Source organism: Pelobates fuscus, chromosome 7, assembly GCF_036172605.1.
Source record: "Pelobates fuscus isolate aPelFus1 chromosome 7, aPelFus1.pri, whole genome shotgun sequence".
Lineage (NCBI taxonomy): Eukaryota > Metazoa > Chordata > Amphibia > Anura > Pelobatidae > Pelobates > Pelobates fuscus.
Genome location: NC_086323.1, coordinates 92,893,674 through 92,912,102, shown reverse-complemented (window position 1 = coordinate 92,912,102; position 18,429 = coordinate 92,893,674). Strand labels below are relative to the sequence as shown.

Genomic DNA, 18,429 nt, shown 5'->3' with positions numbered 1-18,429 from the left:
TGGGCAGAAGTGGTCTGGGTGCCTACAGTGACCCTTTAAATATGGGGGGAAGATCACATTTTCGCTTTCAATAATTTTTACACATCAAGCACAACTAAGGAAAAATAACTTGGAGCGTCTCTTAAAAAGGCAACTATAATTTAAATGTACTTTTTCAGTGCGTTGTTATTTAAAACTCTTTTTGAGCAAAGTCCTCATCTACCTATTGTTCCTGTAACATTTTGCAATTGTCTCATTTACTGTAAAATATTCCCCTTTTATCATATTGTAAAGAGCTGCAGAATAAGTTGGCCCTATATAAATGCCAGTAATAATAATAATACAAAAAATATAGTATATATAGAATGAATATAGAATAATAAGGGTAGTTTTCTTTGTAACGCCTCGATTTACCATTAGAAATATGGATCTGACATCATTGTCATAAGATCATTTTCCAGTTTTTCAATTATCATATAATTTGATTCCACCCACAAATTGTAATTTAGCCAAAAGAGGACAGGACCATGGTTTCCTGCCGCCATGTCAAAAGTTCGATGTAGACAGATCTGAATATTTTTTTTCAATTATTAGGAATGATTTCAGCGATCTATAAACACCAGAGACAGCGTTCCATTATAACAGTGTTATATTTCCCAACGTCACTAATGCTCAGCACAAGGCGGCCATTTTCTCGGAGACCTAAATCAATCGAATCTTTGCGAATAGGTCTCCACAAATAAAAGCTAATCTAACGACGTAGATTGGGGGGGGGCGTTAAGGTCTCTGTGTGTTTAGCACTCTGTGACTGCACGGTGGTTGACCCAGTACAGAGCGTTCACTCCGACAACCAATCAAATCCATTGTAGAAAACGCACGAGGAAGCGTTTACTTGGCGCTTGGACCCGCCTCTCGCCCAATCAGCGCGCTCTGCTGTGGGCGCGACGGTGACGTCAGCCGTTTCCCGGTATCGTCGGCACGCAGCTGGTGTCGTGTGTCTGGTCAGTAGCGGAGCGGACGATGCAGGATTCGGCTGTTCTTTAATAATCCGGCAGATTTGGATCCAGCCTGATTGTAAGTTATGGGTTTTAATCGATTATAACAGCTTGGCTGGGTTTTTGTTTTTTTGTGTGGCGCATTAGAAGGATGCGGTCCCTTTAATTGTCTCTGGGATGTCCATGGGGGTCCGTTAGCTGGTGCCAGGCTTGCTGTGCCAACTCCCTGAGTGGCACTGAGCTGCCCGAGCTTGTATTTAAATATGGCAGAATGTGTTATCATAGGGGCACAGTGCTGGCTCTGGGGTCGGCATGCTGATACTAGCCACAGTGATCCTCAACTAGCCATCACAGTGACCCCCCAGCTATAGCCATCGCGGTGACCCCCCAGCTATAGCCATCGCGGTGACCCCCCCCAGCTATAGCCATCGCGGTGACCCCCCCCAGCTATAGCCATCGCGGTGACCCCCCCCAGCTATAGCCATCGCGGTGACCCCCCCCAGCTATAGCCATCGCGGTGACCCCCCCAGCTATAGCCATCGCGGTGACCCCCCCCAGCTATAGCCATCGCGGTGACCCCCCCCAGCTATAGCCATCGCGGTGACCCCCCCCAGCTATAGCCATCGCGGTGACCCCCCCCAGCTATAGCCATCGCGGTGACCCCCCCCAGCTATAGCCATCGCGGTGACCCCCCCCAGCTATAGCCATCGCGGTGACCCCCCCCAGCTATAGCCATCGCGGTGACCCCCCCCAGCTATAGCCATCGCGGTGACCCCCCCCAGCTATAGCCATCGCGGTGACCCCCCCAGCTATAGCCATCGCGGTGACCCCCCCCAGCTATAGCCATCGCGGTGACCCCCCCCCAGCTATAGCCATCGCGGTGACCCCCCCCCAGCTATAGCCATCGCGGTGACCCCCCCAGCTATAGCCATCGCGGTGACCCCCCCAGCTATAGCCATCGCGGTGACCCCCCCAGCTATAGCCATCGCGGTGACCCCCCCAGCTATAGCCATCGCGGTGACCCCCCCAGCTATAGCCATCGCGGTGACCCCCCCAGCTACCCCAATACCCTCATTATTATGTCCCCTTTTAACCTGGCACTAGGCTTATTTTTCTGACCTTTTTAAAATGTCCCTTGGCTTTTAACCCGCTTCTAGGCTATCATGCTGACCTTTTTAAATTAATACTACCATCCTAATGCTTGCCTTTATACCCTGGCACCGGGCTCATTGAGCTTGCCTTTAGAACCTGGCCCTAGTTAAGCTGACCCATAAAGTTTATAAGTTTGACTATGATGGTCCTCTAACAAAGTAGCAACTGATATATTAACTAGGCATGAGATCTGTCCAAAAAGGGGGTGAGGGATATATATATATGTGTGTATATATATATATATCATTGCTCATAATAGTATTTTTAGTTAAAAAGCATCTCCAAATGTTTTTAGTAATATGTAAACGTGGATATCTCATGGCAAACGTATAACATTTCTGCTTTTAAGTGCTCTTGAAAGTGTACGTGAGTAGAGTCATTGTCATGTATCCTACCTGCTAAAACAGTTAAAAAATACTCGGTCTTCAAGTTCTAAGTTCACATCCTGCATTTAAGTAGTATTGCGAAATGTGCAGCAGTGCTAGCTCAGCAATAACTGCCTCAAAGTATTAATAATTAGTCCTTATGACCCCACCTTTTTCAGGCCTTAACTCAAACTGGCAATTTGTGAGCTTTTATTCAAGGATGTTCCTAAAAAAAAATTTCAGGCAGGTATACCACACATATTGCTCTTTTGATCTCCACAAATAAGTTCATAGGTGATTGTGTATATGTAGGTATATAGTATGCTGCATGTACGTATTGGAAGCTACACCTCGATAATAACCTACTCTTTGCCCGCAATAGAGAAATATGGAAGTCGAATATGTTAATTATTCTGTTTATGCATACTGCAGCGGGGCTATATTGGGTTCTGGCAGCATGATATCATAGTTTTAGCCAATAAAGTAAGTGCTTGTCAAATGCTGAAGCTAATATTTTTACAGCTGGAAGATTCATCATACACATGTGGTCACTAATCATAAATTATTGAGGTTAGACAACTTTATCAAACACCCCCATGGACACATCCCAACAGTACTTATTTTACCAATTAAATGCTGGCATGTTTGTTTAAAGTAATTTAGGTTCTGCTGCTCCCAAATATGCCTATGCTACAAAGTAATAGGGCATGTATACATATAGAAGTTTGTTCATTAAACTTTTTATTGATAAAGGGATTGCAAGTTTAGGCTAAAATATCAAAATTTGAGGAATTTTATATATTCAATAAACCACAATATATAAAGTAAGCAGCTGAATTATCATTGCAGCATCTGCAGAAGCTCGATCTGACACCATTTTATTTTTAGTGATGACATTTTAGACTTGGATGGCTTAGTGTCTTGGCTGGGATTTTTAAAGTTTTTTGTGTGTGGTTATCCCAACATGCCTGTACACACAGACCCATTTTAAAATGTGTGTGTGTGTGTGTGTGTATATGTATGTGTATATATATTATATATGTGTGTGTGTGTGTGTGTGTGTGTATATTATAATTTTTTAAAAAAATTTTTACTTTTTGGTTGACTGTTTAATTTCGAAGTGCACATAAATGCCTCCTTTATAGTTCATAAAATGTATACATATCTCACCTGGATACGGGAGAGGTGGGTCTGGCAGCTCTAGCTATAACAGCGACAAACCCAAATCGGAGCTATCTGGGGAGGGGCCGACACCGACGTACTCAGGAACATGCACGGCCCGTTGATAACCCGACTCAGGAATGGTTCCACACCACCTTGCTTACACACCTCCCTGGAACGTCATGAAGGCCCAAAAAGACAGGGGTACGACACTGTGAGCCGTAAGACACACACCTATACTGTCTGTAAATAGCAATTACTACTATGCATACCCTCCAGTACTCTACTAACTCGGGATCTGTACACACAAAAATAAGCAATGCTTTGTGACTGTGAAGGTTTACTACTGCTTCTGTGTACTGCAAACGAATGTCCAACATCCCTCCCTTTAACCCCTTCTGTAAACCCCTCTTTTACCGGACAAATTGGAAAAAGTGAATAAATAAAGATTGTCAAAAAAATATATACATATCTATCTCTTAAACAATTACAAAATCTAGTGAAAATTATACAGAGTATCTGTCACGCTATAGTCGTCGGGTGTAGTATATCTTGAGTTGATGGTCAGAACCGTTGGAATGGTAGGTTTGATTAAAGAAAAGGGCCACAGGAAATGTCTGTCCTACATTAGAGCTGTTATGTGGGTAGTCTGTACATTTGTACAGGTAATAGTTGTAAAATGCGTTTTATTGAGAACAGAGTAAATTAAATAAGCAGTCACGCATGAACTGTACATCAGGCATTATGGACATGCAGGCCCGAACAGCAGTACTAAGAGGGGACAAATCATACATTGGCATTCAGTTAAACATACAGCTCAAATGCGGGCATATCGGAAGCCCTCCATACATCTGTCAGAGACAAAGGCAGTGAAACTTCAAAGTCAGGTTGGTTTCCCCAGTAAATGGGCCGTCTACAGACTGGTGCTAAGATCCAATGCCAGGAGTAGGGACTCACTGGAATGTAATGTGTGATGCAGAGTATCTGATAGTCACTAGTCATTTAGCGTATAGTTCTAGTACACCTGCCAGTGTAGTTAGTGCAGATACTTTTTTGTAAAGAGGACGAGAAGGATGAAATCGCAGCAAAGGATCAGAGATTGTTGAAGAGGAATAAAAGGGGGGGTGTTTAGAAAGTGTGAGCCAGCCAGAGTACCGAACGCATGCAACATATCCGTAATTGGGGGTGAGCTACGCTATAGCCCATAAGTCCAGGACACATCGCTCCTGTAGGTGGACTAAAAGTGTGGCAGGTGTAGTCCAGCTTCCCCTTTTACCTAACGCGTGTCCCATGAGAAGGTGTCGGTATAGGGTGGATACTGTTCGATCTATGTTGGTTTTGCTGTAGCTGGGACTTTAGAACCATGTAAGATCACGGTGTAGCGCATCCCTGTTTGGAAGCTTCTGGTAAAAGTACTTGATTTGTGCGTATCGAAATGTTTGTAAACTTGATGGTGGGGTACTCCCAGGTCAGTTCCAGCAGTGTCGTCACGCCTGCGTTGTTCAGAAGCTTGCGGATAGGAAGGGACTCGTGGTATCTGGATCATCGGACTCGGCGTTGGAAATACATTTGAAACTCCCCTGATAATGTCCCATGTCTTCAGCATTTGGGCTACCATAGAGGTCGAGTCGAAGTCTGCTTGTACAGGCCTTTTCGAATTCCACACTGCCGTAAAGAGGGATGGTCGCAGGTGTCCTTTATCAAGTGCAACCCATTGTTAATGCAGTGGGTGGCTGTGCCATTCCAGTATCTTCTGAAGGACTGTCAGTCCTTCTTTCATATTAAAGTCCTTTAACAAAGCTTTTCCTTCTCCATTGCCAAGGGGTTTTATTTGTTTCACTTTATTGAATTCTTGGCTGTTTATTGCTGATCTGATTGTTAGGATTTGGATTCCTATAGTGTGTAAGTAGCAGAAATCCACAGCCTGTTTTGTATTGAAGGTGCTCTCTCATAAGACTTCAGTAAATGTTATTTATACCTTCATACAGCAGTTAAAAAACATACGGTACTTTTGTATGGTTAATCTTACAATATGACTCCATTAAAAAGAACTTCTGTCTTACCTTGACCTTGGGTATTCTGTGGGCATGGAAGCTACATTTTTTTTTTTAAGTGATGTGTAACATATGAATAGCCCAAAGGTTGATCCCAGCTGTTGTAAAATATACTCTTTCACTGAGATTTGTAGTTCCACAACAGTGGGGATCTACTTTTTGGTCATTATAAGTAGTCGATTGACAACTTACATATTTCCCCGGTCACCTGTACCTCATCTGGTCTTCTTTTGCAATAGAAGCCGGATAAAGAATAAAGCATGACTGATGCTCTCAGCCAACTAGCACAGTCATGGTGGCCTTCTTTTCTCTATACAGCAATCTGCATTCTCCTGCAGGGAAAGCCTGGAAGCTGAGGATGTCCCCCCTGATGACTAGCGGGGCTATGGTAAATTTTCAAACTCTATTAAAGTGGTTTGACTACTTACAGAGGGATGGCACCAGGGGTCTGGAGTGGTTATAGTGCTTGGAATGTTCTTTCAAGAAAACTTGGTTTGTGTGAGAATACTATTGCAGTTGAATGACAGTGACAAGTGGTAATTACATTTTTCTTTCAACAATTGTTCCTTCTTAGTGTTGAATATGTGTGGTTGTCATGGTATAATCATAGCAAACTATTCTAAGCCTCTGGCAATCATGAACTTACACAAAAAAAGCTAATTACAATTCTATTCATATAACATTTGTTTGTCATTCCCAGTTGACCAATGTTCTGAATGAACATTAAAAAAGAGAGAGTGCACCCAGTCTTGGATTATATTGGCATGTACTATATATTTAACATTAAATGCCATTGTATTTTAGTGCATACTCGGACAGTCCTCTGACAGTCTTTTACAAATCTGGCATTGGTTCCTCTGTGATGTTGGCATTTAAGTGAAAGCGTATCAATGGAAATTATATTGGCAAGCAAAGCCTCCCTTGCAATGTTTGTCTAATTGAGGCTGCTCTCTGATTCTATAAGGCTGCATCTTTGCTCGCCATTTTTGATGCTTTATTCAGACAATCTTTGGGGGCAAACAACCCTGAAGGGAGCTCCTTTTATTCCTGTGATGACGCTCTCATTAGCATCCTATTTACTTCTCTTGCTATTGGTTGTATTATAGACATGTGAGGATGACTTAATTATGGTTTTGTTTTTGCAGTTATTGTGCCAACCTTTTTGTATTAACTTTATCTCTCTGAACAAAAATAATCAGTCTTGCAATGTCCCAGTAGCAGGAGCAAGGTTGTCATATGCATCACATGAATCCTATCAGCTACAAGGCACATAATACTGCACATTTTTAGGAAAATATCTACAAACACAGGCTAGGCAAACATGTCAAGAGTGTATTAGGATAGATTGCCTTGACATGGAGATAGTTATAATAAAAAATTATTGTAAAACTAGAAAACAAAACATGTCAGTCGAGTATGAACACCTTAGTAAACCTAGCTAGACAAACTGACATTATGATGAGTAGTAATGCCACCGGGTATGATAGATCAAATAAATAGCTTCAAACAAATATAAAACAACCACATGAGCGCAAGTCATTTCATTAGGAACCATGATAATGCAAGTGGAGCAAAGGTCAGCTGCGATCATCCTATTCAGCAAGTGTCTCGCTCCACATGAAGTGTGTTGCCCGCTCCAGCTGTCACAAGCAGAAAGTCTCACTCCACACAAAGTGTGTTTCCCCCTGCAGCTGTCACAAAACTATCTTGACTATGTTGCTGCCTGGTGTGCATTAGCCCACAACATGTCAGGTCCCTGTCACTACAACCCCAGGCCTTAATGGTAGCCAGTGCCTTATGTTCATAGATCTACCACAACAGGGGGTAACACGGCTGTCACTGCTCAATATCAAGAGGTGTGCCTTATATCATAAGATCTGCTGCTTCCCCCAACTGTACATGTTCATGTCTCAGATTCTGATGTGGAGGATAATGAACTCACCTCTAACCTGGGTCAAAAGGATGCACTTGGCATTACCAACATCAGCCTGTAACCTAGGATTATTTTTTGCATAAATATCTGTTAGAATGCGCCTGGCCATGTTGAATACCAAGCCCCACCCCTCAATTTAAAAGCGATACGCTCAACCTTAAGAAATCAAAACAAAATTTGTAAGCTGTTGATCCCATATTTTTTTCCTAGAATTTTTCAGAAATTGACTTTACATCACTTGATGTTGTGCAGTGCAGTGATTGCTGTCAAACACATGCATATCATTTGATCAACTATTCTCAATTAATTCATCTTTTCCTGGCTGTAAATTAAATGGTTGCATGCTTTGTCCACCCCTGAGACTATTTTATAAAAACATGACTTTTTGTTTTTTATGGCTCCTGTCTTTACAGGACCTACAGTTAACAGGTTGCAACTCCAGATTAATCAGGCGTGTGCATATGTTAGTGTTTGCATATCATGTAATATTTGCTAAGTGTGTAGGTCACCTTGCTAGTATGCCACTTACGTTTACCTGCGTATCTCAGAATACGGCTCAGAAATGCAGGTTTAGGGTGTACACTGAAAACTCCCCCCCCCCTCCCCCCCCCCCCCTCCAAGCTGGTTACTTCAAGGTGTCAGTAGGCCTATTTAATGACCTTGAATTGCATTCCAGGAGCCCCTTATCAGCACTATTTCATAGATGCAAATTGCAAGCCATTTGGAATTTACAGGAATGTGATTCTCTCCACCAATCAATGAAAAGGGAAATACCCTTCACATACAAATTAACTCCTGGAAACTTTTGTTCTTTTCATTCCTGTGAAAGCCTTGCAGATTAAACTGTTTTTGTAGTATATTTAAGGGGGAACTATCATTTTTCTGGTTGTGCATGTTACTTTTTCACTCATTACAAAAAGTGCTTTTAGGGTGAGGAGTGCAGCAGAGGGAGGTATGAAACCGCACCTTCACAGCTCAGTGCATAATGAGGGCAAATCATTTTGCATCTAATGCACAGGTAACTATGTAGTTTTGAAAAATAAAGCTTAGGTGACCAAATGTACTTTTCATAGCGTGATTTTTTTTATTTATTTTTTTCATGGTTGTTTTGCAATAGTCAACTTCAAGCAGTTGTGGTCAACTCTTATAAGTCCTTGTTGTCTAAACACAGAACAGTCTTCAGGTTTATAATGGTTATCAATAGCTGCAGGCTGTTTTTGGAATATCAGGACTCTTTATTGTTTAAATAGCGAGCACTGGAAATTTCCTTTTCAGCTGCCGCATACACGGATTTAGGGCTAGGCAACGTGGGAGCAAGCTGACACACAAGCATATGTGTAGTTTGTCCCTGTTTTGTGTTGGTCATTGTCTTTCTTTGGCAGCATATTGACCTACATTATTCATATACATGTGAAATGCTTTCATTCACATAGGGCCGTGTGTGTGTGTATATATTTTATTTTTTTTTATCCACAAGTCTTTAGACTGTAAGCTCACAGGGCAGGGCCACCTTTACCTTTTTTGTTTTTATATGGTTCTGTCTTTTTTCCAGTTGCATATCTCTGGGGAATACGTTGGCTCTTTAGAAATGCCAGTAATGAATAATGTTTAAATGGACACTATAGGCACCCACACCACTTAATCTCAATGGCGTTTTAGTCCTGCAGTCCAAAACATTGCCTTAGATTAATGCAGTGCTAATTACACCATGTCTAGTGGATGGTCTTCAAAGTTACTGTTATGGGAAGTTGGAAGCATTTGATTGGGTGTGCATGAGCTTCTCATTCCAATGCATGCTTATCGATGAGAAAGCTTAGATTGTACGAAAAGTCAGGAAATGATGACCAGGATGACATCACAGGAGCATAAATGGTTGGCAGCACCTAGTAAGTTTCTGCGCTGTAAAAAAAAAGTTTCTAAATAGCGAAGGAGACACTATAGTGGTGTGTGTGTGTGTATATATATATATTTTGTATTGCTCCTGTTACAGTGTTATTTTAAGTCACGTGCAAAAACAGAACCACAAAATGCTCTGGAAAGTTGATTCCTTAAAGACCTAAAGTTACTTGTCGAATTCAGTCTTACATTTCCGCAGAATTCTTTATTTTAACCCAGTGGCAGATTGTTAGACTAGTGGAAATTCCCATCCTGCTGCCTAAAACCAGTTGAGTTGCATGAGATCATGTCTAAATAGTATATTGAAATTGTACAAATAAGAGCTATAGAGTAACTCGTAATCACCAAAGAAGAGTTAAATCAGCTACTAGATCAAACTGTGAAATATAGTGGATGATGCAAATCTAAAATTTCCTACTGCTACATTTTGTAATTTATTTGCAAATTTATAGCAATTCATTGTTTAAGTAAATTAATCCCAGCGTTCTTTCGTTGCAGATTAAAACCCGGGACAGTTTGTGGTATTGTAGATCACATTTTATTGTGAATGTGTGTTTGTTCTGTGAGATGTAATTTAAGCATTTTTAAAGCTGGCTTGGTCAGTGTTCAAAGGCTAAGACTTGAAACCGGGCTTTAAAGCTTGTCCTGGCTATGTAGACGGTAATGTGCTCCTAGTATATAGATCATTTCAATGAATCTTCACCATACAGGATGTAAATGGCTGTCCATTGTGCAGGCAACCGCATGGTGACTCAGAGGCCTTGGCTGTAGCTGGCTAGCACTGTGATTGCAAGCCATCAATTATCCTCTCTTCCTATTGTTTCTGCGTGAAGCCAAACAGAAGCTAGGTTTCAAGGGGAGGGATATAGTGTATTCCTATCAAATATACAAGTGGTTGCTACCTGCGATAATTTACTACTCAGCTGGATGGTTCTCCGGTATGCAGTTTTGGTGGCTGGAGCAAGTCTTAGAGGTTTGACCTATTTAACAGTATGATTCTTTAGAGTCACAGCTATTATTTAGATTGTAAACTCCTCTGTTTCAACAGTTGTAAGGCTAGCAGAGCACTGTAGCAGTTACTGTACAACATTTATTTTTTTGGCCACCCTGCTATATATTAATGCCAATGTAGAGTTTTATTTGTGTTTTAGGGATGTCTTTCATAGGACTTTGTAAAGCCATTTCATTATTTATTTCTTTTCTCTTTTTTTTTTTTTTCTTCTCCACATCATGGGCTGTGACCATTGTTTGATCGATCTTTTATGCATGTGGCAATAGCGCGAGAAACATTTTGCTTGTCGAGTAACTGATCTCCCCTGTATTATGACATATACTAATTAAATGTTAGAAACATACCTTCATTACGCTGTTAAATGTCATAGATTTCTCCATTGCACTTATTGTGGAGAGTTGCTTGTGACTCGATTTAGACAGTTTCTTTCAATAAGTGTGGACCAACTAACACAGCTTGGGTGCCAATTTGTCCCAATCCATTATATTACAACTTTCTTATAACATTTTTGTTTATAAAAAGTGCAGTGCCATGTGATAGTTGACAGTGGCTGTTGAAGTCACATTTTATTGAGGAAGTGACTGTCATTTTCTTGCAAAGGTGCTAGATACGCATTGTGTGGTTAGAGTTTACATTAATCTTTTGAAAGAAGGATGTCATCACTTACAATTCTAGGACATCGCTGTATTGATAAGAGACCTTTCAATGTTATATTTCTGAACGGATTTCCTTAAAGGTACATTGTTTGTGTGTCTCTTGAATCCTTCATCTTGTAGCTGTCCTCCGAACCGTACCAATTTGAGGCAGACAGTCCTGGTTTTAGTGTGCTGTCTCCTTTTTGGGTTTGTTCCCTGGTGTCCCAGGTACAGCAGGGAACCTTCCCCAGAAAGAGCACAAGCACATCATTATACATGTTACGTTAAGGGCACTGAGCATGCGACCATGCTCTCTGCTTTGTCAGCCTTCAGTTGTCTGGCCTGGATTGTTGACAGGCAGCAAAATCCTATGATATCTTTCTATTTCAGATACATTATAGTCCAAAGGTTCTTCAGCATTAAATATGCAACCGCTAATTTTTTTTTTTGTGTAAATTAATTCCATGAATCAAAGTTAATTGAATTTGTGTCTGCAGAGCTAGCATGCATTATTTCACAGCAAAATTTTTTATCAAATATGTAAAGTTCAGAAAATAACCTTAATCCCATTGTTATTCTGCAAATCTTTGTACATACAATGAACATTTAATTTACCGTAAGTTGTACTCTATTGTGATCAGTGCTAGACTATGCCAGTTACCCGGCACCAATCACAGTGTAATTGGCTGGGAAACCATGCTTGATTTCAGTATTGCAGGAAAATCTCTTATACTGAAAACAGTCAGATTATGGCAACATGCCAATCGTACTGTTTTAACATGGAAGACCACTGGCTTCAGAGGGTTTCCTTAGAGGCAGGGTTGGGATAAGGTATAGTTGTATGCTCCTTATGCATAGGGTTAGTGTTTGGGTTGGTATAGAGTTGGCATTTACTAGAAAAAAGAATTTGGATCCTAGATATGAAGACTGATGCGTTAATTTCTTTTGAGCTATTTTTATATTGTTGCAGTGTATGTGTAAAAGTTATTGTAAGCAAAATGTGGGGGGAAATGCACCCCCCTTAATTTTTAATCTTTATTCATATTTAATGTTAGGTGTACATATAGGATATTAAGACATGCCCTTCCTGCATTTAAAAAAAAAAAGAGAAGTCAAAATATAGCATTTATAAATGTAATAAAGTAAAGTTTTTTGTTTTGTTTTTGGTTCAGAAGGACAATTTCCTCCAGCCTTTAGGGGTTGAGGTTGCAGCTTCAATAAAATCCTGAAATATCCTATAGACAACAGTTTTCAGACCCTTAAAACTGCCGTGTCAACACACACTTCCCCCAAAAGAGTATTTATGAAATACTCATATCATAAGATTAAATGGGGGGTAAAAGGATTTGCTGCCATCGTCAAGCTTGTCTTTTGCCTCAGCTGTCACTAGTGACACCTGTGAGAAAAGACATTGTAAATGTAGGCTTCTGCAGTCACATATGTGGGCCCCGTGCAGTGAAGCAGCATCAAGCTTTCTGCACCTCAATTTGGGCAGTTTCTTCCATCTATCACTTCGGTTCTGCTCAAACTGTCAGTTTGAAAGAGGAATGTCTGACCGCCATATCCAGATTTCTCAGTTGATGTTAGATTTGGTTTACACTACTGTGCTTCACCAATGGGATGGTATTGCACAGGTGATGAACACTGCTTGGTTTCCTCCAGACATGATACCTGGAATTGAGGCCAAAACCGTTCCATCTCCATTTTATTTATACCAGTGAATCTTGCTTCTCACAGTTTGAGGGTCCTTACCGTGACTTTTTCTATATTCCAAGCGAGCTTTTATGTGTTTTGCATTGAGTAGAGGACAGATCAGTGGAGTGTTGCAGTGAAAATTGTCCTTTCCAAGTTTCTCACATCTCCACAGATGATGTTTGGAGCCTACCCAGACTGACAATTGGCTTTTTGAGTCTCCTCTATTACCAAGATCCTTGTCCCCCTGTGGCTCACTTCTAGAAAAAGTGATGTTTCTTTCAAACTACTTACACTTAAGAATTACGGAGGCCATGTGATTTTTTATTTTTTTTTTAGCTTTTCCCAGAGCTGTGCTTCCACACAACCTTGTCTAAATTCTGCAGTCGGTTCTTTTGACCTCACAGCTTCCTTATTGCACAAATATGCACAGCTGTGAGACCTTATATAGACAGGTGTCTTTCCAAACCATGTCCACTCAATTAAAATTGACACAGGTGGATTCCAATCAAAGTGTAAAGACATTTTAAAGTGAATCCAAAGAAATGTGATGTTTGAGCTAAATGTCCAGTGTTGTAGCAAAGAGCCTAAAGCGTTAAACTTTTTTGCACTCTATTATTTTCCCCCCTTCACTTATGCCTTTTTTTTTTTTTTTTTATTCAAATTAGAAAGAGACTGACATACAGATGTAAGTCCTGCAATTATATATCTGTGGCTGCACTTCAAGAGAAATAATGGTTGAACAAACCCATTGCAATATATATCTGTACTTACTCTGTTAATCAGTTAAAATACAAATTACTGTGGTTATGAGACTAGATCAACTTCTCCGCCTATCTGCAGTACACACCCATGTAACATAGTGTGACTTGGCTTACATCCATGACTTCTGAGAAAGTTTTGGTTTCCCTCAATTTTGATCATTCTACATAGAACGCTATTCATGTTCCTTCTTTTTCCTGTCTCCCAGTTTGTCAGCATGGCTCTTTAACTGGCAGGTGTGTTTCACAGACTGCTGGCACAAGAAATGTTTAGACTGAGAAATCCACCTGAATACGGCTGAATGATTTTGTTTTCTGGAAATGTTGCCTAAGGAGGATAGGAAGTGACACACAAACTAGCTGACGCCGGCCGAGATGAAATCTTGTTTGCACTGATAATTGTTCATTTGGGGCAGAAAACAAAACAAATATTCAAGTTTGAGGCTGTTCAAAGCTGGAATTAGTTGGAGTGGGAATGGCTTGTTTCATTGACCTTGAAAGCGTCCTACGCACACGTAGCTGGAAACAAGCAAAGATGACACTTAAATGACTAAAACTATGCCACTTAAGCTCAGACAAGCTAATAAAACACTTGAGTATTGTAAGTGCATTTGAATTATTTGTGATTATAATTATTAACTGAGTCTGTACTAAACCTATATCTAAAATAAGGGATGGAGAGAAAATCCTCATGGAATTTTCAGTATACCTGTCAACCTCTTGCAGTTCACTTTGTGGTTGCAACATTTTTGCCCAGCTGTGGATGCTAGGCTATCAGCTATATCTGTTTTGAAATGTTTGAGGTCTCTCTAAAAATAAATGATTTAATGAACATAGGAGAAGGAAAAAAGTTGTATGCATGAAGGAAATGTGTTTAAATGCATCTATATCCTCAAACATCCTAGTGCTCTGTTATACCAACTTATTTAGCAAGGGAGATATTTGAAAGTGGGGTAAACTTCTAAATTGGGCAGATCACCATAAACTACAAATGGAATCCATGTTATTCTAGTTTCAATAGTGATTTTACTCTACATTTTCTTTTAACTAAACATATCACTGTTTTGTAGATATGCAGATGCATTCAGTTCTGCATTTTCTTGTCCTCATGGGATGTAGCTAAAAAAACTCTTGAAAGATCTCTTGTCTAAAATTATTGTGAGCCCTCCCCTTCTAACTCAGCCTACACTTTCTGTGACTGTCCAATCAGAGACTCGCCAATGCAGCTTAACCCCTTAAGGACCAAACTTCTGGAATAAAAGGGAATCATGACATGTCACACATGTCATGTGTCCTTAAGGGGTTAAAGGGACACTATAGTCACCTGAACAACTTTAGCTTAATGAAGCTGTTTTGGTGTATAGAAGATGCCCCTGCAGCCTCACTGCTCAATCCTCTGCCAGTTAGGAGTTAAATCCATTTGTTTATGAACCCTAGTCACACCTCCCTGCATGTGACTTGCACAGCCTTCCATAAACACTTCCTGTAAAGAGAGCCCTATTTAGGCTTTCTTTATTGCAAGTTCTGTTTAATTAAGATTTTCTTATCCCCTGCTATGTTAATAGCTTGCTAGACCCTGCAAGAGCCTCCTGTATGTGATTAAAGTTCAATTTAGAGATTGAGATACAATTATTTAAGGTAAATTACATCTGTTTGAAAGTGAAACCAGTTTTATTTTTCATGCAGACTCTGTCAATCATAGCCAGGGGAGGTGTGGCTAAGGCTGCATAAACAGAAACAACGTGATTTAACTCCTAAATGACAGTGAATTGAGCAGTGAAATTGCAGGGGAATGATCTATACACTAAAACTGCTTTATTTAGCTAAAGTAATTTAGGTGACTGTAGTGTTCCTTTAACCCCTTAAGGGACACATGACGTCATGATTCCCTTTTATTCCAAAAGTTTGGTCCTTAAGGGGTTAATGTGAAGTCTTTCCAAGGGAAGTGCAAAAAAAGGCTAACAGCACTTTTTGTAAAATGGAAAAACAAACCGGACACTCTTCACACATGCACTTCTGCAAGCTGGAGTGCCCTATTTGTATGATATGGCTTTTATTTTGCCTAAAACACTGATACTAGAGAAGGTTCTTTAAAGATGCGGTCAACTGCAAAACTGCTCATCTCTTAGCCAGGCTTTGTCTAAGAGTCATGGGAGTTACAGGTCTGTGGGCAGGGAGCCAAACTTACTGGTCCCAAAGTGAACATGGGGTTGCCTGAGCAATGTGCTATTTTTATAGCCATGTTTACAGTACTAAAATTGTAAATGCTGATAAATATTTTAGCTAATGAGAAATGCATGTAGGTGAAATAATACTACAACCTTTGCTACGAATGTGTTAAAAAATTAATGCCCACCTCCCCTCTTTCTCTCTTGCAGACTGTTTGTATTGGAATATTTGCTTATCAGTATATTCAAAAGCCTCAACACCCTGTGACTGACTGGTTTGCTGAAGACTTTCACCACACAAAACTATTATACACCGCCTGCAATTTTAACAAGGTGCAATATGTTTTAACAAGGTGCAAGTGGATTCTATTTCTGACCACACATTTCTTTTCTTAATCCTTATATCTATTTTGGTAAGTTTGGTAGCTGTACATAAAAAAGATTGATAATGTCCATGAGTTGGTTTAGAATGGTGTGTTTTATACAGCCAGGTACTAAATGTTGGTGCGCTATAAAGTGTGGTGTTTTGTATTTTTATTTTTTTGGTGGGGGGAGCTGTGGGATGACTATACGGTTTATAGTTCCCTCCCTTTCAAAATCTTTAGATTCCACATGATTATAAGAGTTGTTTGGGGGGGGAAAAAATCTAGAAATGGAAAGAACTGGTTAAAGTATTAGTCAGTGTTTGACTGCGCATGGAAAGGTTTGCATAGTACAATCTGTGGCAGTGGAAAAATAATCAGTGTTGGTGGTTAAAATAATACTTGGCTTGTGCTTTTATGATCTTATTCACTTTAGTCTGACATTGAAAAATCACTTTGAGAGTTTCGTCAGTTCTTGTGTTTAGTTTTTATGTTTGTGTTTTTTCCTCCTGTGTATCAAAGTGGGGGGCTTGTTCACTACATTTCAAAGTGAAGTGAATACTAACTATATTGTGGCATTTAAGCAACAAATGGTAATTCGTTAAATGTATCCAAATCCTTTGCCATTTTAACAAAAATGTTACAATTTGGCTTTGTTTTGTCTAAATTCATGTGATATGGGTCAAAGCATGTTTGAATATATTTCTTTTGACTGTACTCTATTTTGGAGGGCACCCTGGGATATACTGCACCCAGAGCTGAAAACGGTTATTGCAGATATTCTTGTCAAGACACTATTGAATACTTTGCTTTCTTTTACTGCTTTGTTTCATAATTACCGTAAGTTTGTTTTTTGATTTTACAGATCTATAACAAAAATGGTCCCCAACGGATTTTTGAGTTTTGAGGATGAACAGTTTATAGAGTCTTCGGTAGCCAAATTAAATGCCTTACGGAAAAGTGGGCAGTTTTGCGATGTCAAACTTCAGGTAATTTATTTATTTATTTTTTTTATAAATATATCTTCACAGTATGATGGAATGTAATAAAGTTAGGCATGTTGAATTCTCATATTTTCAGTCCGCAGTCATATTGTTAAAATTACTGTTTGTACAAATAAGAGTTACAGGTTCTTCTTCCAAATTTATGCCAAATTATATTATGCCTACGTATACTATTTTTGGCATAGTTTAATTGCATAGGAATACAATTATTGCTAATGAAAGATTGTTTCCTCAAACGGTAACAAAGGGATAGACCTACAACATTACTCACCGTAAGCCTATGGCAAACTGTCTAGGCACATGAAACAATTTGAAGTGTGTAAGTATGTAAGTTGCATTACCCCTTTAGGACCAGTATCACGGCCTGGTCTCTGAAAATGGTAGGCCAGTATGAAATGTCCAGTTCATTTCTTTTAGCAGCTCCTTATAATCTAGCATTGTATAAAAATGCTGAAATGTTTTTTGGTCATTTTACAAAAAGTGCAGATTTCAATAGAGATGTATTTTCTTAAACCCCCTTACTGTCAAGCAGACAACAGGTCCTGTTAATTCCTAGTAGTTTAGCTCAGTGGCGCAAATATCAAAAGGGCAAGCAATCTGCAGCTTTTGCAAGCTGTGTTTAGGTATACCCACAATGAAAAAATGCATAATTAAATACATGCATGTTTTCATTGGTTTGAAAAAAAAAAGTATTAGCCGTTTAAAATATTAACTTTGTTTCATACTTACAAGATGTCTGTAGTGTATATAATGAAAATCATGATCTGCTGCAGGGTTTATCCATTAAAAGACAAATAATATTCTACTCACAGGGGTAGTAGCAACCATAAATATGATATGAGAAGGGAAATATAAAACCATTAAGGATTTGGCATTTAAAGAAAATGGCTATGTGATTCATGTTGTCTTTTCTTCTTTCAATTTTGTTAGTACGTCCTTTAAGGGCGGAATAATATCAACTTAAAAATATATACAATTTCCATGGCACGTTGCATCCTGTATGAAGCTGATTGTACAAATCTTAACTTAAAATTAACCAGCTCAGTTACCCTTTTATTTAAATATGCTTTTTACAATCCTGTATATGTGCGTTATCTTGACTCCCAAGGCATTTAATCGTTTTTATATCCAGACATTAGTTTGTCTTCAGTTGTCATATAGTACACATGCTGCCTGGTATGAGCTAGTTTGTAAGTTAGTGTTTGTTAGTGTCAGTCTTGCCAATAGCTTTTCTACCAAAATACTAAAGACTCTGATTTA

General features: G+C 39.6%; 1 protein-coding gene across 3 annotated transcripts in view; it reads left to right on the top strand.

Annotated features, from left to right (window-relative positions):
- Window positions 1-931: 931 nt before the first annotated feature.
- IVNS1ABP (influenza virus NS1A binding protein) overlaps window positions 932-18,429 on the top strand; it is a 37,494-nt gene continuing 19,996 nt past the window's right edge. Inside the window, exons 1-3 of one of the 3 annotated variants that reach the window (XM_063426195.1) lie at window positions 932-1,053; window positions 16,014-16,216; window positions 17,031-17,154. In XM_063426195.1, the coding sequence (XP_063282265.1) occupies window positions 17,044-17,154 (111 nt within the window). In that variant the 5' untranslated portion in view covers window positions 932-1,053; window positions 16,014-16,216; window positions 17,031-17,043. Of the gene's footprint in view, window positions 1,058-16,013; window positions 16,217-16,740; window positions 16,759-17,030; window positions 17,155-18,429 lie in introns of those variants that run through there. The other 2 variants (XM_063426194.1, XM_063426196.1) reach the window with 2 other exon arrangements.